At 35.5% G+C, this 25,409-nt stretch overlaps 1 protein-coding gene across 1 annotated transcript; it reads left to right on the plus strand.

Moving 5' to 3' along the window:
* The first annotated feature begins 926 nt into the window (after positions 1-926).
* LOC111052181 (myb-like protein AA) lies at positions 927-24,380 on the plus strand. The gene is made up of 12 exons (XM_039429176.1): positions 927-1,691; positions 5,390-5,565; positions 7,098-7,213; positions 8,276-8,410; positions 9,679-9,873; positions 11,846-12,271; positions 13,865-13,919; positions 15,089-15,225; positions 16,631-16,887; positions 18,807-18,954; positions 21,424-21,591; positions 23,703-24,380. The coding sequence occupies exons 1-12, from the start codon at positions 1,344-1,346 to the stop codon at positions 23,834-23,836; spliced, it is 2,295 nt and encodes a 764-aa protein (XP_039285110.1). The 5' UTR covers positions 927-1,343; the 3' UTR covers positions 23,837-24,380.
* The last annotated feature ends 1,029 nt before the right edge of the window (positions 24,381-25,409 follow it).

Genomic DNA, 25,409 nt, shown 5'->3' on the forward strand with positions numbered 1-25,409 from the left:
GACCACTAGACCAAGTTTGTTCAATTATTTTTTGTAATAAAATGAAGCTTAAATAGATATTTTGATCATGATACACGGTATCATTCAAAAAAATAAGCCAACATGGATAATACTGTACTTCCAGGTACTGGAAGATAATACTTCTCCAGTTGTCTTTAAGCGTTGCTTGTTTTGTGTTGTCTTACTAGTGAGCCCCCTGACCGGAGAACTCGCTTAAAATGCCTCTGTTATTATGTCAGATGTTCTATTGAAACTTCCAGTTGGAATCAACTCACAATATCTATTCCATATGACTTTCACATGTTTTTCCTCTATAAAGTGGTCCACGTTATACCAGAGACAAGAATAATATAGTACTTATCCTTATATTATCCTATAGTACTTACTTATCCTTCATCTATGGTTATACTGACAGTATTTGATCAACTTTGGTTTTGCTATCCTTGTCTATCATTCGACAAAGCCAGTGTTACTATCCTTTTCTAGGTTCACAACGATGCCAATTATGTTTTTGACAGTGTAGAAATAATTAATTAATGCAGAGAATCGGCATCGCTATTCTTCTATCTTCATCCACTGCCATTATAACGTGGACCTCACTATAGTGATTATTGATTCTTCCCATAAACCATGAAACATGATAGTTCATGATATTGAGCACCTAGCATTTCTTGCACGTAGCATTTCATACTTCATATGAAGTATGAAGGATTTAGTCAATCTTATTGTCCAACAAACTCGATCTGTGATTTATTTAAGTAATGATTTAAAGAATATGAGTTGAAAATATTCAAAGTTGATTGATGAAAGTATTCGAGAGCTATCGTCAGACATACAAGCAAACCCACAAACGGAAAACAACTCGCCAGCCTCACTTGAAAGTTGGAACTCACAATGCTCGTTCAATAATAATGTATGGAATAATGACTTATCGTACATCAAGCCGTTTATCAAATTACAAACGTGAATTAACTGTGACAGTTTTGCGGCTTCTATTCGTATTTCAGCGGTAAAGTCAGCTGTCATTATTGATTTTCCTAACGCTGCGACTGCCACGCTGTCTTGTGTCAAGACAGAAAACTAAAGATTTTCTCGTGCTTCCACTGTCGTCTGCTGATTGCTGAAGCTCAAATGCGTAATCTTCGGTGTTGTTGAAGCTAATAGAATGTCAGTGTAGTAGTTGTGAGCTAAATTCAATAACTCGATGGACACTCATCACGTTTTCAGTGTGGTAGTAAGAAAGCTCGTTTCTGTTGGATTCCATTAAACTCTGTATTCCGTAAATTGAATAACATGGAAGGCTGAATTGAGTGAGATTGTAGCTCACTTCAAATTTACCAGCAATGTGTAACCCAGTCGGTCTGTTCCTTTTTGTAGTTTGTTTAATATCTAGAGACTCTCTTGTTGGAAGTACAATCCACTCAAGTGACACTGCAAATAATGTGAAAGCAGGTAGTTTGGTTCAACAAGAACCTATTAGCAAAATAGCGAAACGACATGGTCAAGTGTCTGACAGTTTTCAGACGTGTGCCGATAATTTTGACATCCACGAAGATCAGATAATTAGGACTCAGGACTCGCGAGCTCTGGGTGCCAAATACATTGACGAGAGAGATGTGCCTTCCAGGGATGATTGTCTTCGTCTCTGCTGCGAAACGGCTGATTGCGATGTCTTTGTATTCGAGGAAAGGGTGAGTTTTATTTTACAATAAATTCAGGACCAATATTGTCCGAAAATAATATTTTATAGAATGCTCCTCCAGTATTAAATGGATCCAACTACGCATTACTCGCGCTAATTCAGTTTCATATTATACGAAACTACCTCGCACGGGATCATTATGAGTTCAAGTATTTGGGATATATTTGATTTTAAAGTGAATTTTTGCATTCTGAATTGAAGTTTTTGCAAATCAGATTATAAAATGAATTTATATCAATAAGGGCCATATTCTAACTCTACAGCTGCGTTAACAAAATGTTAATAACTTAATGCTTATAGATTCTATTAGATTGAACATAACTTATCATAAACATGATGATCATAATTATGTGTTTGTCAAGTTCCGTTCAATCTAATAGAATCTATAAGGATTAAGTTATTAACATTTTGTTATTATTAACTTTGTAAACGCGGCTTACGTTTACTTGTTGATATGGTTGCATTTATCATAATTAGTTTCATACGGGGTTTGAACGAACAGCTGATTTCTCCGTTTAAACAGAGTATCTGTTTTCGTACCTTGTTGCCGTTTGCACAGAGTCGGTTCAAACTCATTTTTTTAACTGAATTGAATCCGTATCAAGTCTCCTTATCTTTGTTGTTGCATTATGTTGTTCATTTCTATAGTTTAAGCCAGCAGCTGATTAAATTCAGTTTAAACTTTGACTATGCAAACGGCTTTTAGGGTCGCTTTCTCCAAAGTTGGTTCAGTACTTTCAGTTATTGAACCCGTTCATTCGATGCACGATTGCGTTTATTATAGTGTGATTCAATGATTCAGATGAGTGATTTATCTGATATTTATTTAATACATCTTACATTGCCAGGTCTGAGAAGACCTATGGCTAACACTGGTAATAATAAACAAAATAATAACACTTCTCTGATGAAGAATTATAAGTGAGTCAGTGCATTGAGTCAGCTGATGGTTTAAACTACAATTCAATTTTTTTTGGAAAAAGCGACCCTTATAAGGGATTGCATTTTATTATTTCAATAAACAATGATTCTTATCCCAATTCTGAATCAGTGTGTATTGTGAACTATCACAGCTGTTTACTGAAACGTGAACTTGTACGAGGATAATTTTCCTTTCAACCTCCGATCAGATATCATAAGACACAGACAAGGGATAAAAGTTAAGGGAGGTCACAGTAAATAAATAAATTTATTAACCAATCATATCAAACAAAATAATAATATACAATACTGCAAAATCTTGTACTAATAAACTTATACAAATCAATGAAAAAAAGGTCCATCCCTCTTTAAGCATAAGCTTGTGCTGAGGGATGAGTCGTAAGAGCAATTACCTTATTACATAGAAATAATAAAAATGAACAGTGCTGAACAGCTTGTCATTCCCACCAAACGCCCTCTGTGATCGGTGCGGCCGAATCGTCAATAATTGTTGTCGAGTTTATAGATCTTATAGATCCAGAAACATGATCAGATTTTATAGACCTCGTCCAAAATTTATATGACCTTGATTTTATAGACCCAGAAACATGATCAGATTGACTCGAGTCTCCCGTCAAATACGCTAGTTTCGTAGTGTTATTCGTTTTTGCAACCAGAAGACAATGGGTCAGAATAAATCTGATAAAGAATGATCAAGTTCACACAGATAACTTCATAGGTAAAGCCAGTTAAGCCCCGCACACACACACACACACACACACACACACACACACACACACACCACACACACACACACACACAACACACACACACACACACACACACACACACACAACACACACACACACACACACACAACACACACACACACCCACACACACACACACACACACACACACACACACACACACACACACAACACACACACACACACACACACACACACACCACACAACACACACACACACACACACACCACACACACACACACACACACACACACACACACACACCCACACACACACACACACACACACACACACAACACACACACACACACAACACACACACACACACCACACACACACACACACACACACACACACACACACACAACACACACACACACACACACCCACACACACACACACACACACACACAACACACACACACACACAACACACACACACACACACACAACACACACACACACAACACACACACACACCACACACCACACACACACACACACACACACACACATCGATTTTTGTTCGTACAATATTTTGCCATCCTTATGAATTCTATCAAATTATACGGAGCTTGACAAACATCATCTGTTTGAAATCACCTGTTTAATCTAATAGAATATATAAGGACGGCAAAATACCGTACGAACAAAAATCGATGTGTGTGTGCGGGGCTTTACACACTCATCGATTTTTGAACGTATAGGTACGACTTTTTACCGTCCTTATAAATTCTATTATAAAACGGGTCATGTTTGTCAAGCTCCGGTTAATCTGGTACCGTAGATTTCATAAGAACGGCAAAAAATAGAACGTCCAAAAGTCGATGTGCGTGTAACTGATGTGAGTTTTAATGATGATGTAACTGATGTTCTAATGTTAAATGATTCTGTGAGTGAGTGGTGTCAGAAAATGATGCACGTCATTTCAAATGACTTCCGAAATTGTTGTGATGCATGACAACTCGGCCACTAAGTGCAACCAAAAACGACTTCTCCAGCCAATCTTATGGGATAATTTCGATCACTCACCACTCGGATACTATAGTTACTTATATACCTTTTCTACTAGCACACGTCATGATTCAAGATTCAAGATTCATTTATTGTCAGAACACTTTAACAAAAATGCAAGACAAAGTCAACAATTAAATAAAAAATTCTAAAATATAACAATAAACATTAATAGTCATCACAGTCACATTGTAATATATACAAAAAAAGACAAAGATAAGCAAATTCTATATAATATAATAAACATTTTTAAAACAGTTAAGAAAATACACAGACATCATCATAACCATATGGACAGCAGTCAATTAGTTGTCTAATCATGACTACCCTCATGACTGAGGGTAGTGCTTGCAAACTCATGAAGAGCTCCAAAACAACGTCATAACCCACTTGAACTCATTTGGCTGCATCATTTTATTAAGAGGTTTTTGGTAGCCTGGTCATACCTCCCCCCTCAAGCTCATGAACGCAACCCCTTCCCACTAATAATTTAGAAAAAATCAGCTTATAAATTGGGAACCCAAAAAACGTCGTCTGTGGTAATTCAAACTGACCTTTTTCTTTTTTGTGAGCCTCCTCCCAAGATTTTTTGTTCTTTTTGAAGCCGTGTCCACACTTAACAAATGTTCGACAAACATATTTGTTGAAAAAGTTTGGGAAAATTTTATTATGTTTGCCCGTGGCCAGTGTAGACGCGTCACCAAACAAAATACTTGTAAGTGGGAAGAACAGGTTTCATGTTTTACAGCCGTTAACTCTGAAAATGTTTGGTAAAACAGTAATTTTTTGTTTGACAAACAATTATTTTCCAAACTTTTTAAAATGTTTGTCCATGAGCTCCTCAACAAACATGTTTGCCGAACATGTATCTCGAACATTTGTCCAGTGTGGACACGGCTTCAATCAAGCTCAAAAGGTACAAGCATTAAGATTATTTCAGCAGAGCTACTGTATGATACAATAAATTTTGCGATATTTGCAGAGCCCAGGCAGCTGCTATCTGTTCCAGTGTGGTCCTCAGAATGATTTCAAGTGTAAATTCACAAAACATCACAACTACACGAGTGCATTCCTCACTGCCAACCATCACCAACACATGACTGAGCTGGAAAGTCAGATTAAGCTCACAAAGCACGAACATGAACTGACTCAGTTAAGGTGAGCACTCATTATCATGTTACAGCCTACATGAACCAATGTTGAATAATCAATAGTGAAGGAGCTTTGTATAGACGGTTACTATCGGTTATGAGCACGATTTTCATTTGACCAAGTTCACAGCAACCTACAATTTTATTTTATTTGTAGGTTTTTTTCATGAGTCTATTGCTAGACCCGAACAAACTGAAATTCTTCTATTCCAGCTGCAGGCTTGATTATTATAATTATTGTCAAGAATGTATAATTGACCGAGCGAAGTGAGGTCTAAGATTCAAGTCGACTGTTTGGCATTTCTCTTAATGTTTAAATGTTTATATGTTGCGCATTTACTGCGAAACGCGGTAATAGATTTTCATGAAATTTGACAGGTATGTTCCTTTTTTAATTGAGCGTCGACGTATATACAAGGTTTTTGGAAATTTTGCATTTCAAGGATAATATAAAAGGAAAAAGGAGCCTCCTTCTTACGCCAATATTAGAGTAAAAATCAGACTATAGAATTACTCATCATAAATCAGCTAAGTGATTACACAGATGTGTGGAGAAGCCAGTCTATTGCTGTATTTCCATAAGGTAGTTTCAATCAGGTACTTGTGGATGAGGTCTACTGTTCACAGAACTACTAGTATTATTATTAATTGACTAGTAGTTCTGTGAACAGTAGACCTCACTCAGTATTCTCATCCACAAGTACCTGATTGAAACTATAGACCTTATGGAAATACAGCAATAGACTGGCTTCTCCACACATCTGTGTAATCACTTGCCAGCTGATTTATGATGAATAATTCTATAGTCTGATTTTTACTCTAATATTGGCGTATGAAGGAGGCTCCTTTTTCCTTTTATATTATCCTTGAAATGCAAAATTTCCAAAAACATTTTATATACGTCGACGCGCAATTAAAAAAGGAATATACCTGTCAAATTTCATGAAAATCTATTACCGCGTTTCGCCGTAAATGCGCAACATATAAATAATTAAACATTTAAACATTTAAACATTTAAACATTTAAACATTTAAACATTTAAACATTTAAAAATTTAAACATTTAAACATTTAAACATTTAAACATTTAAACATTTAAACATTTAAACATTTAAACATTTAAACATTTAAACATTTAAACATTTAAACATTTAAACATTAAACATTTAAACATTTAAACATTTAAACATTTAAACATTTAAACATTTAAACATTTAAACATTTAAACATTTAAACATTTAAACATTTAAACATTTAAACATTTAAACATTTAAACATTTAAACATTTAAACATTTAAACATTTAAAAATTTAAACATTAAGAGAAATGCCAAACCGTCGACTTGAATCTTGAACCTCACTTCGCTCGGTCAATAAGAGAGGAAAATAAATTTCTATAATGATTATCCTCTTACCTGATACGGTACTGGCTGCAACAAAACAATCTCCATCCAATTTTGTTTATCTTTGAAATAATCTTGAAACAATCGCTCCATCCAATTCTGTTTATCTTTCAAATAATTTCGATGACTTTTTTCAGACAACCTGGCGATGTAGCAACTGCAGTTGTGCCAACCTCAGACATTACAACACCTTCTGGCAATAAGGAGACCGAACAGGTTGTTCCAGCCACTTCCAATATTCAGTTACCCATCAGTAAGTTGTTTTTTTCAAATCAGAGTTGGTTTTTGACCATATTATTTTCCTTTTGATAGTATCGTTGGACATTGATTGTTTCAGAAAAAGGTTGTTCAATTAATCATTGTAAAACTAAACCATTTAAAGATTCGAATTTATTCATTATCAATCAATTCTTGATTTCTTGATGTCAAATAGTCAATTATCATGCAAAAGTTGGTGTTATTAATTATATTTATCGACAAGCAGTCATTTATTTTGACTATATACGTAAGTGCGCTATATGCGTAAGACTATTTTAATTAGCTCCCAATCCATTGATTCTGATGCTAGAGTGTCCCAGGAGATTGATGCTAGTGTTCTTATACAGAGTGTCCCAAAATTAAAGTGCCAGACTTCGGGAATAGGTTCTATGGATCAAAACAAAAAAAAAAATTGGAATAAATGTTTTGCTTAAAACGCTTCGTTCACGAGATATTCGCCATTTTGTACTTTTTACAAAATCATTTTCATCTTCAAAGTTTTCCAACCGTTCGCTATAAAAATCGGTAGGTATGTTCAAATAAGAGAGATGAACTGTAGAAAAAATATTCAACTTTGTCCAATTCTAAAATTCAAAATGGCGGCCATTCAAAACTTTCAATCCAAAATTGCGGGAGAACGGTGATAGATAAAGAAATTTACCAAGAACAATTTTTTTAGGAAATTTTATTTAACTCACAAAGCATAACAGAGATACAATGAAATGTGTGTTACGAGGCAGCAAAACATCAATTCGTTGTAAATAGCAAGGTAGTCTACCAGTCTGTATTAACATCAAATTATGATTTTCTTGGGTTTGAATAAAAAAAATCATTTTGTAAAAAATGCAAAATGGCGAATATCTCGTGAACGAAGCGATTTTGGAAACAAATTTATTCCACATTTTCTCTTTGTTTTGACCCATAGAGCCTATTCCTGGAATTTGACACTTTGATTTTGGGACACTGTATATTTTATATGATACCGGTACCATCTTTATATAGAATATTTTTACGGATGTAATTGTCAAAGAAAATTGAAAAATGAATTTTGTTTTAGATCGTCGCTGCAGCAGATACCAATTCGAGTGCAAGGGTTCAGGCGAGTGTATAGCTATTTACAATGCATGCGACGGAATACCGCAGTGCTCTGACGCTAGTGACGAAGGGCCTGAACTGGGATGTCCTGCTGTCTGTGAGTTCTCATTTGAAATTTTATCCAATTTATCACAGGAAATCGATCCAATTCTTCAACAAATCTCTCATAATTTTATTCAGTTCATCACATACGATTGTATGTGGAATATCAGCAGGACTTGGGGTAAAAAAGCTGGAACATACACAATTATGGAATTTTATAAGGTAATGGCCGCTCTAGTCCTCCTCTACGGTAGTGAATCATGGGTTACTACGAAGCCACTTGAAAGTAGAGTGCAGGCAGCCGAGATGAGATTTCTCCGAAGAACCAAGGGATGTGACAGAAGAGATCATTTCAGGAATGAAGATATTAGGAAAGAATTGAATATCTGCAGCATGAATGAAAGAGCTACGGAGAATCGGCATCAATGGAGGGAGCATGTTCAAAGAATGTCAGATGAGATAATACCATTAAAAGTCTATAATTTTATCAGCCAGTAGGCAAAAGAGATGTTGGCAAACCACGCAAGCGGTGGCAATATCAATATTGATACTATCAAGAGAATGACCTCATGTATTTTATCATCTATTAAACCAGTCTCTTAAAAATTATATTGTAGTTAGGTATAACTCAAGAATACTGTATAGTATTATATAGTGCTATATATAGTGCTATATATAGTGCTATATATAGTGCTATACACTATCCTTGGGTATAACTCACGGTTTATAGAAGAAGCTGGCGATAGGTGTCACGCGCATGTTTGTGCTAAATTTCTGGTGTAGCTTACGCCATTTTATATCCAATCATCTGTTTTTAACAAATAAGTTTCATAAATTGCCAATAGGTGTTAAAAACCTCGGTTGGTGGCGATGACGCAATCTAGCTGGCTGGCCACTGCGCACATATTTCGTGGCACCTACCGTTTTCATCTAAATATACCGTGGTATAATCAGTCTTTTTCAACGACTACAATCATTTTTTAGGTACTGGAAGGAAATAGGAAATTGATGGATTGTATATTTGCAAATTGAAATAAATTTACTATCTCCGTAGACTATGATTCAAATCAAATCAAATAATTTATTTCGCCATTAAAAAAAACAATCACAAATAAAGAGCAAATCAAATATGATGAACAATAAATTTAAACAAAATACAAGTGTTAACTTAAAAATAAGAAAATAATAATACAAAATCATAAATATCTCTTCACGTATGTATATATAATTTACGTGTTATATATGGCATCACCAGCAGAAGAATAAACTTTGCTCGCTGGTGACCTTTAAGAATTATGTAATGTGATTGATTTTTGTGCACAGTGACAACAGTTGGCCCCGTCGAGAAGATCGTGAAGGAAGCTCCCTCGTCAATTGGGAGCATGAAACCAGTGGCCAGCAAAACATTGGATGCCGTGAACCAGGCCAGTCCAATCCAGCAGCAGAGTGACAACGTTCCTATTGTTAGCAAACAATTCAAGAGTTCGTCATGGCCTCAACAGCAACAATCATCTTATGGTATAGTTGTGATTCAAGTAATATTTTTGAAGATGGCCTGTTTCAATTGCATGTGGGAATCATATCTGATCTGATATTGATTTTTACTTTCCTTGCCCTATTACCATAGGTGAGGAAAGTATTGCTTTCCGAAAAAAATTAAGGTACCCCAATTTCTAAATTTCTATACGTTTCAAGGTCCCCTGAGTCCAAAAAAGTGGTTTTTGGGTATTGGTCTGTATGTGTGTGTGTGTGTGTGTGTGTGTGTGTGTTGTGTGTGTGTGTGTTGTGTGTGTGTGTGTACACGATATCTCATCTCCCAATTAACGGAATGACTTGAAATTTGGAACTTAAGGTCCTTACCCTATAAGGATCCGACACGAACAATTTCGATCAAATACAATTCAAGATGGCGGCTAAAATGGCGAAAATGTTGTCAAAAACAGGGTTCTCCGCGATTTTCTCAAAAATGGCTCCAACGATTTTGATCAAATACATACCTAGAATAGTCATTGTTAAGCTCTATCAACTGCCACAAGTCCCATATCTGTAGAAATTTTAGGAGCTCCGCCCCATCTAGGTAAATTTTGATTTTAGATTCCCAATTATCAGGCTTCAGATACAATTTAAACAAAAAATTCCAAATGGAAAAGATTGAGCATGAAAATCTCTACAATTAATGTTCAGTAACATTTTCACCTAAATTTTAAAATAAGCTCGAAATTCGAGAAAATGTTATTATTTCAATTGCAAACTGTTGGCAACTGTTGATTCTATCAAATCATTCACTATGAAGAGATAGCAGACCTCGTGTGTCTCCAGCGTTATAGTCCTGTCACCAGCTGGCTTAGATCTTTGAATAGTAGACTTGAATTGCGCGGCGAGAACACTAGCGTCAGGTGATGAATTTTCATAACGGCAAGGAAAGTTGTGTGAGTGCGCCACACCAGATTTTTGAAGATGGCATGTTCCAATTGCATGTGGGAATCATATCTGATCTGATATTGATTTTTGATTCTCAAGTTTGAGAGATATAAATTCTAACATGAAGAGGGAAATCCAGTTCTTCTTACATAGTTTGTAGCATGGTCAGAGTAGTGGAGAGGAGTAAGCATGCGGCGACCAATCAAATAATGCTGACGCAAAAGTAGGGCGAATTCTGTTAGGTAGTGGGAGTGATTATAGTAAACGCAAATTGGAGAGGCGGGTGATGGTGGCACCATCTCTGGGTAAAGTTGGTAAATTTCAGGCTTTATATTATTGCATTTTTATGTTAATCTAAATATTGGAGATGTGTTAATCATATGACAATCTTAAATGTCAAAAGTCTTAGATTCAATGATTCATTAGATATAGATCGCAAAAGCAATATAGTAGCCAACACCAAGGCTCAACTCACACTTATGCGACTCAGGTCGAGAAGAGACTCGACTCTAGTCGAGAGCATGTGTTTCCAAATGGTGACACTCAGACCAGTCGATTCTAGTCTCCGCGACGTCACCATTTGAAAGCACATGCTTTCCACTAGAGTCGAGTCTCTTCTCGACCTGAGTCGCGTAAGTGTGAGTTCAGCCTTGAGCTGTATACAGATATACGCGCCTCCAACCCACACCGAGCACGCTCCTCCCTCGTACCGCCCTCGTACCACCATCGAACCACAGTCGTGGGAGGCCACGCACCCATCATGAACGTTACGGAAGATGTTAGATCTTCTCGCGTTCCCCGGTCGAACCACTGTTGCTCGCCGGTCGATCATCAATCGCTCTGCTGGAGTGACGTTCGGTTGCGGAGCAGAGCGAAAGTCTGTACGCACCTTAACAGTTCATCCGCTGTCATAACGTTTATACAACATCCAAAGAATCCAAGAGTTTATATTATGTTATGTGCTCAAGCCGCGGCGGATCTAGTCGTGCGTATCAAGTAATCGTTGAAATTCGCACCTTCAAAAGTATAATTTTCAAATAAGTTTTGATATTTTCATGATCGTCAACAGGTGGATTGGAGAAACAACAACAGACCGCCGTCCAAATGCCGGAATACGGCAGTCAGTTGCGTCAGTCACCTCCACTCAAGCAACAGAGCTTGGTGGACACAGGCAGTTACCCTGTGAACAGCGCAGGCGCAATCTTGCCCCAACAGCTGACTCCTCAACAACAGCTGATGCACCACCATTCTGCGCATGCGCAGCAACAACAGCAGCAGTTGACGCAGCAACAGCAGTTGGTGCATGCGCAGTCACCCGTGCAGCTGATGAACCAGGCCAAGGTGTACGGTCGGGAGGGGGAGGGGCTGTTGTATCAGCATGTTGCCCCCCCGGACAGCATGCAACAGTGGCCGGCTTCCTACCAGCAGGAGAACCCAGCATCAATCATGCAACAAAATCACATCTCACCGTTCCATGCTAACGCCAATAATAATGGTCAGTTTTTAATGATGGTCATCAATTTGAAACAAAATTGTATGATTGTATAATTCAATTTGAAGTCCAATGAAACCCCGACTCCAAGTTCATTGACCGAACCTAGTGAGGACTTATTTTAACGGATTTTCTTTTGTCTGTATTTAACGCATTTACGGCCAAACACGTTGATAGAATTTTATGAGATTTGGCAGGAATATTCTTTTTCCAACTGCGCATCAATGTATACACAAGGTTTTTTGAAATTTTGAATTTCAAGGATAATATGAAAGGAAAAGGAGTTTCCTCTATACCCCGATATCACTATATATTTATCATCTACTCTGAAGATAGTATTAATCAGACTTCAGAATATTATTCATAATCAATCAGCTGACAAGTGGATTATTCATTGCATGCATTACACAGATGTCTGGAGATGTCTGGAGATGTCGGTGAACAGGTGACACCAGATACTTGTGCTGGATGAGAAAACTGCGTGAGGTCTACTGTTCACAGATCTACTAGTATATTCAATGATTTCCAATAATTATGTTCTGAAATGTGAATTTTTCAATATTTTTGAAGTCTCCCTATTGTGGTGTCAATCGTGACTAATAGTTTTTATTGTACCATTAAAAACTCTTGGAAGTTGATAGTTGTTGGTGCTTGATTGGTGCCGGTAGTTCAAATCAAATCAATTTATTCATCTTTATAAATACACATTACAAAAAATTATAGAAAGCATTATAGGAAATTTTCTTCACATGGGCTATGATGCCTGTGTGCGAAGAAGAGTCCGAATCACTTAATATATTCATTTTAATTCAGAGGAGGAAACAAGAGGGAAAACTAACTAAAGAGAGAGAGAGAGAAAAAAATGGAAGAAGGGACGAGAAGGGGGAAGAAAGAGAGAGTAAAAAGGAGACAGATAGATAGAATGAGAGAGAGAGATAGTAAGAAGAAAGTACAAAAAAGAAAAGTTTTAATTTGGGTCGAGGATCATCCATCAGGGCCGCCAGGCAAGCACATGCCAGAGACGGACATAGCAAATTAAAAACAGATTATTATTTTCAAAAAACCTTCTAGAAATGGTAAGCAGACCGCAATAACATCTCCGATGTTTCTCTACTCTGTTGGAACAGCCAAGAGAGTAAAATTTTCTTGTACGCGGCATTACTGTATGTGTTAAAGATTGACAACTGAACAGGCATGTTGCAACACAAGCGATGAGCAATATAACAGGGGCATCGGGATGAGGCCAGACTCGTCAATCTAGGCATCCTTATGTTGCTAATGCTAGAGGAACGTGTGAAATGGTCATGATTTGATACAATTGTTTAAAGTTGATGGCTAATATTCATTGATAACCTTATTTTGGCCAAAATAAGAGTCTGGGTTGTTTATTAACATTAACAATGTTTTAGGTCCATACTACACTAGGACACTATAGGCTGGGACACCAGTGAGATTCCAATATGACTGCAATAAAGTTTTAGTTATCTGATGAAATATAGTCTTCAGTGTTTATCCGAGTGGAATTCATGTGATTTTCTGTTCTATGGTTGGTTTTCTATACTCATTCATGAATTCTGTTATGGTTTGTTGTTGCAGGAATGAGCCAGATTTTCAATCATAAAGGAAGTGGACTGATTTCACAAGCAGAGAAGTATGTGATAACCATATCCTATTCAAAATTAAATATTCAACTCATATTATTAGTTATGAGATGGAGAGAAGCTACAATATTGTGAGATTTTTCTTTGAAAAACTAAAAAGGCTAATCTATGATTTTGTACAAAACAGCATAGTAATGTAAATTGAAACATGATTGCTATTTGAGGACTAATATATAAGACGTAATAGGCCTAGAAGGGATGAGATGAAATATTACACATATTCTTTAACCTCAGCTAAAGTCTTTTTTGCTAATTCCATTTCTGTATGTATGGCTATTTTATTTATTTATCATTCACAATCAATTTGAAAAAGACCACAGTATATTCTTCCCCACTTCTCAAGAAAAGGTGGAATTGTATTGCATTCTATTGTTCAAATTAGTAGATGGAATTGACTATTACGAGTATTACGAAATTTTCATGGATACGGGTCTTCAGTCTGGATATCAATTTAAACGATATCACTGCCAGTCGTAATCAACTATCTATATACTAACGATCTTATAATATACTAGTTGGTACTGTATATATATATAGATCGTTGGTCGTGATACTGACAAAATCATACACATAGTCTATTATCAGAAAAAATCATACTATTATACAATATCTTACCCATATCAAAAATCATATTATACAAAATTTTACTTGAATTGAGAAATCATATTATTATAAAGAATCTTGCATATATTATTCAAACTCAGCTATTTCATTTTTTTCGCTAACTTCATTTTTTTCTGTATATCTGTTCCTGTCGTAATATCATAGGCCTACCATTCGCAATACTGGAAACTTAGACCAGATATGGAATTATATTATATAGATATTCTATATCAGGCCCCTGTTTCATGAAAACTTAGAAGTCCTGTAGTACAGGAACAGTTGATTTTTATAGGCTATATTGGGCATGTAATTGAAATGGTGATTCTCCTGTATTACGTGATTTAAAAGGTTTATGAAACAGGCCCCTTGTCTATGACTGGAAGTGAACGTATAAATTTATATCCAGACTGTTAATCATGAAAAATTCCACATTGTCAACTTCAGTAAATTAAAAATAAAACAGAATTTTAAGTACCAGTATTTTCTCAGTACAGATTACAGTATAACTTTGATTTGTTAAATTATTACTGAAAAAATGTTGTATTTTCTTTTCCAGCAATAACAACCAGTTGAGTGAGTCACTGCAGAACGATTATAACAATCACTACAACTACATTGACAATTCGCAGGGATTCAGAATGTTTCCTCAAATGCCATTGCAGAAGAACTGGCAAAACACTCACATGCAGCATGGTCAGTAGAGTTTCCAATTCTCGTCATTGTTCCAATGCACCATTATTTCAGTTCAACATTGACTGTCTCTGTTGTGTGTGATTATAGATTTTTTTATTTCCAGTAAACATGAAAAAATAGAATAATTTTGATTAAATAATACATTCCGACTAAATATTTTGTGAATTGATAATATTCATACATTGTTGAGAAACTGTTTGGCAAGGAGGTAGAAAACCTATATTATTTTGTCAAGATTACGTGGATAACCTGCCTCATCAGAGTTGAAAATTCTTAGCAAAAGAAAAGAATAGTGTGATTGGTCTCTAATCCTCTCTAACGCCTCAACTTTTGATTCCCAATTCTGAAATATAACTCCTTGAGTTCAGGAAACATCAGAAAATTAGATAATTATTCATCATTTTGTCAAAATTACATGAACAAATCTGCTTTATCAGAGTGGAATTTTCAACTTTCTCAGCAAAGAAAATTCTCAGGAAAAAAGTTTGATTGGTTTTGAACCCGCAACTTTTGATATTCAATTCTAAAATAGAATTATATAGACCTTTAATATACACACAAATATCTATATATATATATATATAAAAGCGAAATGGCACTCACTCACTGACTGACTGACTGACTGACGCATCCACTCGTAGAACTAAAAAACTACCGGATCAAAAACGTTCAAATTTGGTAGGTATGCTCAGTTGACCCTTCAGTGGCGCATTAAGAACGGATTTGGAAAAATGTCCAAGGATACGCCCAAAATATGCGTTTTTCCAGCGTTTTCTCGGCTTTATCGAGAACAAATGAACTGAAAATGTTCAAATTTAGTACAGAAGCTCAATTAGGGTGTAATAATGTTTTGTTAGAAGGAATTTGTAATAAAGTAGAAGAAACGCCCAAAATATGCGTTTTTTGGCAAGCGAAGCGAGCCCGTTGACCTCATTTTTGGACGATCCAGTCGTCCAAAGGGGGCGGAGCCCCCTGGTTAGACGGATATGGAGAGCGAAGCGAGCCTGACTGCTAGTATACATAATTATATTTATAGCACATAACAGAAAACACTTTGAAGTTTTATAGTATAAAATTAATATAAAATAAAACCGGAAAAACATGACATAGATAGATCAGAAACACTTATACACTTTTAACACTTAACACTTATACACACGACTTTTAACCTACATTCTAATCAGAAATTTTCGAGGAACTGTGTCTTCTTTTTCAACCATGTAGGGGGGAGTGGTGTTGATATGAACTCCAATGGTCACAACCACAGAGAACGCGGTAGAGACCACAGAGCACTAAGTACAAACGAACGGAGGAGTACAGATTGAGGGGGTATTTGGGGGGCTATCATGGGTTACGATTATATGTAATATATTGATATATATCATAAATTATATGTATGATGCAGAGATGAGTAACATAGAAGACGGCATGATGAGTGGGCGAGATGAGGCGGGCCAAATGCAAGGGGCTGCCATAGCGCCAGACTATTACTACGAGGAGAGCACCAACCTCAGGAGCAAGCTGCAACAACAACAGCTGCAGCAACAGCAACTGCAACAACAACAGCAGCAGCAACAACAGCTGATCAATCAGAGAGTGGCACCACCTCCCCACAAGCAATCGCCTCACATCCTGAATATCGTTGTCGACCAAGATGATAAGGTAACACATCGATATATTCAATCAATATTCTACTTTGAATTTAAAAACACTCATGAAGAGAAAAATGGGAGAACTACTAGTAGTTCTGTGAACAGTAGACCTCGCGCAGTTATAAATCACAGTCTTCTCTAATACTGTCCATCAAAGTAAATTCTGTCCTGTCCTGTCGTGTCGGCGAGATTGATTGATTGAGTACTTTATTTATGTAGATTACAATATATACTGGCTTATACACTTATATACAATAGCTTACAATACAGCAAAATTATAGATGAATTTACAAAATATAAATTAAGAAAATAATTATTGAGCTGTATATGATATGAAAAAAAGCAATTTGTAATAACTATAGATAAAATAGATACGGTAATATTGTTATGCATCTACATAAATTGGCGGAGCTTTGGACATATCAATGTCCATTCTTCGGAAAGAATATTCGAAGTATCCTTCCCACTAACTCTCTACCAAAGTAGAGATATCGGAGTATAAACGACTGATGGCTGTTTGGGTATCGATAATGCTAATAATTTGATGTGAACAGCTATGCTACTATTATCAAAAGCTTACCAAGTTGAAAGCAGAGAAAATTCGGGAGAAAATACTATGCTGCTTCAAGTTATCAATATTGCATGCGTCATTGCTTGCAATTAATAGTCCACATGACAGCTGTTTTTTCACTTAGTTACATTGAGATATTGGATTGAATGAAAAAGACTAAGAAATTGTCAAAAAACCACAGATTTATTGATACTTAGAAAGACCGGTTTCGGTTTTTACATCAATAAATAATTCATAAGAACCAGGTAGTAAGTTACAAATTGTACGGAATGTTTAGTTAAAGAAAATAATATATAGTTAGTACACTTTAAATCTTCTTTTTCTCAGCCTTTTCTCACTCAGGCGGGGTCGGCGTTACGGTTCAGTTGCTTCCAGGAGCCTCGGTCATGGGCTTCGTTTGGTGTTAGTCCCTTCTCTGCAAGATCTTGGGCGATACAATTCTTCCATTTATTCGTAGGTCTTCCCCTTTTCTTAGTGCCTTCGACATTTAAGTGTTCGATCTTTCTTTTCACATAATCGTCTAGTTAGTACACTTTAAAATATTTCTCATCAATTAAACACGACTAGTTTATAAAAAAATGTCAAAACTAGTTGTGTAAAATTCAAATGAAATATTTGAAAAGTACTCTGATATAGGGTACTAAGGTATTTGAAGGATATCTATTTTCTATATTATTGAACAATCAAGTAGCCCCATTGGAATACTTCATCAGGCATGACATTTATCGATCATTTTTTCCATGATCCTAAAATTAAAATTTCCAAAATAGCCTATTTATCCTATATACTATTAATCAAGCAATTTCTGTTAATAAGTTAAGATGGATATATATCTGTATATGTGATCGGATCTCGAAAATGGTAACGATTCTCACGAAATTTGGAACATAGTAGGTTTATGATATAAAAATTCGATTGCACTAGGTCTCATCCCTGGGGAAACTCGCTGAACGACATTAAAAGGATAATTCATCCTTGGAAAAACAGCTGAGACTTTCGTCGTCTGTGGATAATAAAAAAGTGCGTCTGTGAAAAATCAAAATATCTCATTCCCGAAATTCATAAGCTGACGTATAGCTAGCAGTAAAATATGCACGATTATTTCAAATAATTGTGTTCTGTTTATCAATAAATGAAAATAACGAGCGAAGCTCGGTGCCCCGATACTATTTTTTAAGATGAGCGACATGAGTGTTTATCATCTGACTTATAGAAGTTGAATCTTATTTGAGATTACTTCAAATTGTAATGTTTCAAATTGTAATGTTTTGTAAACTGTTTCAAGAATAAAAGTGAATTTCAAGTTGTAATGTTTTGTAAACTGTTTCAAGAATAAAAATGAATGAAATTCATTCTAGGTGGATAAAATCTCTCCAGCAGAAGTGACTCTGGATCACGTGAATCATGATCTGCCGTCATCGGCTGGGCAGGGCACTGTCAAGAAGGACTCGGCTCATCACACTCTCCCGACTTCGGCAGCTCCTGTCCCCACTGACAAACCAGAAGGTTAGAAATCCATATAGTGAGTTCCACTTTCTTGCGTAGAGAAACTTTATAAGGACAGCAAAAAATGGACTTTCAAGAATTGATGTGTGTGTATAACTGCTATAGTGAGGTCCACGTTATAATGACAGTATTTGATTGATTATAATGGGTGTTGCTATGAGTGATTTTTACAAATTATTGTCTGGTATACAAATATGATTTCAAATGAAAACGAATGAATGATAGAATAATATTTTTAACATTGATTTAACAACAAGTTGGAGCAAGTATCTCAATATACAGGGTCTGTATAATAAGTAATTTTAGGTAGACTTAAATTGGATATAATCACTGTATAGTGAGCTCCACTATAATTATAATGTCAGTATTTGATGAACATTGGTGTTGCTATCCTTGTCTATCATTCGACAAAGCTGATAACGTTTTTCTTTTCTAGCTCTGCAACGTTGCCAGATCGTTTTTAGACAATTTAGAAGTATAAATTAACAAAATATTTAATCTAAAGTGCGAAAAATTATTACTATATGATTGAAAAATGTATTTTCTTGACGAATCTAATATAATTTATTGATCATTTTCAACGAGAACGAACAGTTAGTGCCGGTTGCACAAAAGCCTGTCAAGTTTTAATCACGATTACATATTTTGTAAACCTTTTATTGTCTGATGATTCTGACATGGTCCATGCATTCTGGAAATATTTATGACCAATAAAAAAAAATTACGAGAAGCAGAGAAGGCTTTTTGGGAAATAGAGCTTCTCTGATTGTTTCTTGTCAGATTTAATCATTACTAGCCGTCAGGCTCGCTTCGCTAGCCATATCCGTCTAGTCAGGGGACTCCGCCCCCCTGGAGCCCCGACTGGATCGTCCAAAAATGAGATCAGCGGTCTCGCTTCGCTCTCCTGCATATTTCATTTGAGGATGCTTTATTCCATCAAAAAGTCAATTACTTCCTAGCTCGATTCAATCACCGATTAATTTCAATTATTTAGTGCAGGGTGGAAAACTTCGTTAGGATATTATGAGAATTATTGTACTCCAGTCTAGCCTTTTAAATTAGAGATAGGAATGACGTGAAGTAAACTCTGTCTATTACTTGCTGAAAGAACTGAAACAAATTTATTGCAAATTTCTTCTAACACAACATTATAACACCCTAGCTGAGCTTCTGTAATAATATTGAACAATTTCTGTTCATTTGTTCTCGATAAATCTGAGAAAAAGCAAAAAAAGAAAAAAAAACGCTGGAAAAACGCTAATTTGACGTTAAAATGACGTAAATCTTTGACGTTATCACAAATCCCTTCTAACACAATATTATTACACCCTAGCTGAGCTTCAGTACTAAATTTGAACATTTCTGTTCATTTGTTCTCGATAAAGCTGAAAAAAACGCAGATTTTGGGCGTATCTTTGGAAATTTTTCCAAATCCGTTCTTAGTGCGCCTCTAAAGGGCCAACTGAACATACCTACCAAATTCGAACGTTTTTGGTCCGGTAGATTTTTAGTTTTGCGAGTGAGTCAGTCAGTCAGTCAGTGAGTGCCATTTCGTTTATATATGCATATAGATTGAAATTTAACAGGCTTTTGTGCAACTGGCACTTACTTCTCATCCCATCTGATATGCCGGTTACAGGCTTTCCTCTATAGAAGGCAATAAATTAGCAACGCTATTGTCCCATCTTTCTCCACTGCCATTATAATTATAATTCCACGTTATTATGTATATAATATCCACGTTAACGTGAACCTCACTATATTAATTATCTTTTCGCCACACTGCACAGAAAGCAGCTGTTTTCCAGTCCCTACGTAGATCTGAAAGACCTTGTTTGCAGACGACGTCAGAAACGGGTTTCTTTTCCGGGCTAGGCCAGAAAGTTGTCTCTTTCCAGCCGCTCATGGAAGTAGTTAATAAGTCATCCGCTAGATCGGGCGAGTGGCCACTTTCATCATCAGCTCAAGTAGCCATGATTTCAGTTCAATTTTCGAATCAAACTAATTCACTTCGCAACCAGTTTTATTCAATTATTTATTGTTGATTAGTGCATTCCGAATTTTCAAAAATGCTTGAAGATGACTGTGGTATTCCAAGTGAAATTTTAAAAAGAATCTGAAATCCTGACTGCAAATCTTCTACCACTAAAATCAAGAGATAGGTACGATAGCGTAACGAGTATTCTTTATTTATTTTGTCAGCAGTATCTGTAGTGTGGCGAAAAATATCGTTCGCACCACGGGCAAAAATGTTTTTCCAGCTCTCAATCTTTTCTTGTCCTCGGCCTACGGCCTCGGACTTGAAAACCGATTTCGAGCTGGAAAAATCTCATTTTCTGCTCTAGGTGCGAAATATACTATTCCATGTTTTTGTAATGTTGGTTTTCTCATAGCAAATAAATGAATTTGATTTTTTCATGATGAGTGAATGAATATTATTTGATTTTTAATTGATTTATGAATGTTCAGCTGTAGCTTTAGCTGCGGCAGCAAAAGCTCAGAGCCTTGACAACCTGAACTACCATCGCCGCATGGAACAGCTGACTGCCGAAATATCGCTGAGAGAGACAACTTTCGAAAGCAGCTCTTCCCATGTCAACGATAGTCCCAGTGGTGCTATACTGTCTCTCACTATGGGTTTGTAACTTCTTCCAATCATCCTAATCATAGAAAAACATATATACAAGAAGATGAAATAAGATTATACAAGACTGAAAATTTTGTGAATTGAAGAACTACAAGACTTAACCTATTTCGGACTATGTGTCATCTAAATTAGATTAGATTAAATTTCTTTATTTATTTTACAATATTTACTGGCTTATACACTAATTTACATTAAATGACGGTAATATTAATTATTCAACGATTTTTACAAAGTATATATAATTAATCAATGAGAATGAAGATTAAATGCAATTAGAATAACGATAATATGAAATTGTACGGTAATGTGACTTCATAAATCGGCGGTGTTTCAACAAATAATTGTCGATTCTTATAAAATAATATCCTTTCCATCAATAATAAATTGGGGAGAGGAATAGCACAAGGTTACCTATTTTTCCCTCTCCCTAACATTTTGATAATGTACCTATTGTATAAATGATAAATAATAATATTATTCAATAATAAAGAATATCCCATAGGACGTTTATGTTGCAAATTTCACTGTTAACTCAAGCTGGTAACCCTAGTGCCAGTTGCACAGAAGCCACTTAAATTGATCGTGATTTATTCCACAAGAACCAACCAGAGAATCCTTCTTATCAGAAAATCATTCTCTGACTGGTTCTCGTGGAATTAATTACGATTAAAATTTAACCGGCTTTTGGGAAACCGGGGTTTTCCGTGAAGCTACGGAATATCAGTGCCACTGCAATGCCTGCCAATGCATTTCTTATGCGCTGCGTTTGTGGTACCACAGATGGAAAATAATCGCTCCCACATCCCACATGCGATTGTGATGGTTCGTCTGCAACCGGCCTAACTGGAACAGCTCAGCCACAGCTGAGTTGACAAACAAAACAGTGTTTTTTTCAATAATAATTGTTCCTTTTCTTATAAATTTCTTTACAGTCCAAGAGATATTGCTTTTAACGCGGCTCTTACTGAAATGCAGAGAGGCCCGATACTTTTTCCTTCACCAATCCCCTCCTACTTTTGTGTCAGCATTCAATTGTGCGCAGCATGCTTACTCCTCTCCACAAGTCTGTCCATGCTACAAACTGTGCAAGGGAAAACTGGTTTCCCCTCTTCATTTTAAAAGTAATATCTATCAGACTATAGCAATTTTTTTTTCTAATACAATAATTTTTGAATACACTACAGGACTGCAGAAGAATCATAATCTCTTTTGGATTATTATGCCATCGAAATTCGGGAATGGAATAAGGGCTATAAGCCTGTTCTTCCGTTTACAATAATTTTATGATAAGTTGTTTTTTCATTGTTGTTAAATGAATAAATAATATCGGGGCACCGAGCTTTGCTCGTTATTTATTTTTATAAACTATTGATAAACAGAACACAATTCTTCCAAATTATTGGGGAAGGACTAACGGGCACAGCCCAAAACTGTTTCTTCCCCGATTTTGATGTACACACTATAAATAGTCCAGAAAGTAGGTTCAATACTCCATACTCTTGAATTCAGGTTCAATTTTCAGTCAAAACATTTGAAAACAAAAAAGTTCTAATTTAGATTGTTTACAAACCAAATTGAATAACAAAACAAATTGTCAAATAGGAAACATTGAATATTATGATATACTCTAGTTTTGAATGATTATCATGTCATGTCAACAAATCATTTTATTTTGATCAATTCGATTAAAATTTCCAGATAATATTTCTCGCTGATTGATTACACAGCTGGAAATAATTATGTTGCTCTCCCACACACGCATCTTCTGTTTCGACAGACAATTAAATTATCATCTGTTTTTCCAAGGATGAATAATTGTTATCCTTTTCATGTCCTTTAGCAAGTTTTCCCAGGGATGAGACCTAGTGCAATCGAATTTTAATATCATAAATCTATTATGTTCCAAATTTCGTGAAAATCGTTAGAGCCGTTTTCGAGATCCGTTGAACATAACCAGATATAAATAAATATAAATAACCAAATATAAAAATATAAACAGATATACAGAAATTGCTCGCTTAATATATAATAGGATATTCATCTTTATATAAATTAATGTTATTGATTATTTCTGTTTAATTTTGTTGCGATATTGTTACAGGTATGTGCGTAACTGGCGTGATGATAATAATAGTCGGCTGCAGGATGAGAACTGTAAGAAGAAGGATGCGCAGAGGCGGAAGATCGTCTTATGCGCATGATGCCGATTTCCTAGTCAATGGAATGTATTTATAAACAAAAACTACCACTACTTAATACAATACTAGTCATTCGTCAGTATGTAGATGTCTTCAGTTGTTTCTTTTTCTATTGTGAATAGCAAAATTTATATTTGATATAAGACAAAATTGTTGTTGGATATTATATATAGTCGCTCGTATCTTGTTGACTAATGAATAAACTTTTCAAAATAAATTTGAAATTAACAGCATTGTTGCACAATAATACATAACTAGTTGAAAGTTTGCTGTTGTGATAGAATATAAATAATCACAATAAAATATCTAAAAGCAGACATTATTGGTGTCTTTCACTATATTAATCGGCTATTATGAATATTATTGAAAACCAGTATTATTGGGTGTTATTGGGCAGCATGATCTATGGAGATCTATTGTAAACTTTATAAAAGATCTTAAACAGTAACTTTATTGTGAACTAACTATGCTATTCATGTGTTTAAGTGGAATATATGATAATATGATGCCTTCTGAAGGGAATAGATTTAGGCCTACTCACTTATTTTCACTGTTCATAATAAAAAAACTTGGAATTTTAATTATGACTTCTTCCATCAACCTTTACCAAAATATTATAGTGAGATCCGCTTTTTAATGGCCATGATGAAAGATTGGAAAACAGTGTTGCTGATTCACCACCTTATATTACTGCATTTTTAAACGATAAATTTGATGGTACATGTCTTACCGGATAATTAGTCACTGTTTTTTTTTCGTTTCGGGTGACCTTTCAATAATTAGAATAAGCATTTCATTAGGCAAGAGTGTTAGATATTGAATATTACAAATTAATAAAACAATATTGAATCTTGAAGTACCGTACCTAACACTTACCTAAGTATCTGACACTGTTGCCTTTTGAAATGTCTATTCAAATTATTGAACTATACTATTACAACGATAGTCGTTGTAATACCAGTAGTTCTGTGAACAGTAGACCCCACGCAGTATTCTCATCCACAAGTACCTGATTGAAACTATAGACCTTATGGAAATACAGCAATAGACTGGCTTCTCCACACATCTGTGTAATCACTTGTCAGCTGATTTATGATGAATAATTCTATAGTCTGATTTTTAATCTAATATTGGCGTATGAAGGAGGCTCCTTTTTCCTTTTATATTATCCTTGGAATGCAAAATTTACAAAAACCTTGTATATACGTCGACGCGCAATTAAAAAAGGAACTACCTGTCAAATTTCATGAAAATCTATTACCGCGTTTCGCCGTAAATGCGCAACATATAAACATTCAAACATTTAAACATTAAGAGAAATGCTAAACCGTCGACTTGAATCTTAGACCTCACTTCGCTTGGTCAATTATAAAGGGCGTACTTCAAGTTTCAATATTGTTTTATTAATTTATAAAAGAAGCCCATTCAAGTGGAGTGTTTTTGAAATATCACAAATATGACAGCAACCTATATAATATTTAATTTTAGTTGTACGTTTGCTTCAAAAAACTTCTAAAGAGTTGATTCCAATTCTCCCTATATTATTTTGAAAATGCAAATTGATGTCATATCCATATACCGTGATACTATTGCAGGTTGCTCAACATGAA

This window comes from Nilaparvata lugens, chromosome 5 (assembly GCF_014356525.2).
Source record: "Nilaparvata lugens isolate BPH chromosome 5, ASM1435652v1, whole genome shotgun sequence".
Taxonomy (NCBI): domain Eukaryota; kingdom Metazoa; phylum Arthropoda; class Insecta; order Hemiptera; family Delphacidae; genus Nilaparvata; species Nilaparvata lugens.

What these genes read in the sequence shown, in the direction of transcription:
- LOC111052181 (XM_039429176.1), top strand. Translation starts at nt 1,344, where the DNA reads ATGTGTAACCCAGTCGGTCTGTTCCTTTTTGTAGTTTGTTTAATATCT. An exon ending in CTGATTTCACAAGCAGAGAA is followed by an intron (nt 13,920 to 15,088) that starts GTATGTGATAAC and finishes TTTCTTTTCCAG; the next exon opens with CAATAACAACCAGTTGAGTG. An exon ending in CCCCACTGACAAACCAGAAG is followed by an intron (nt 18,955 to 21,423) that starts GTTAGAAATCCA and finishes ATGAATGTTCAG; the next exon opens with CTGTAGCTTTAGCTGCGGCA.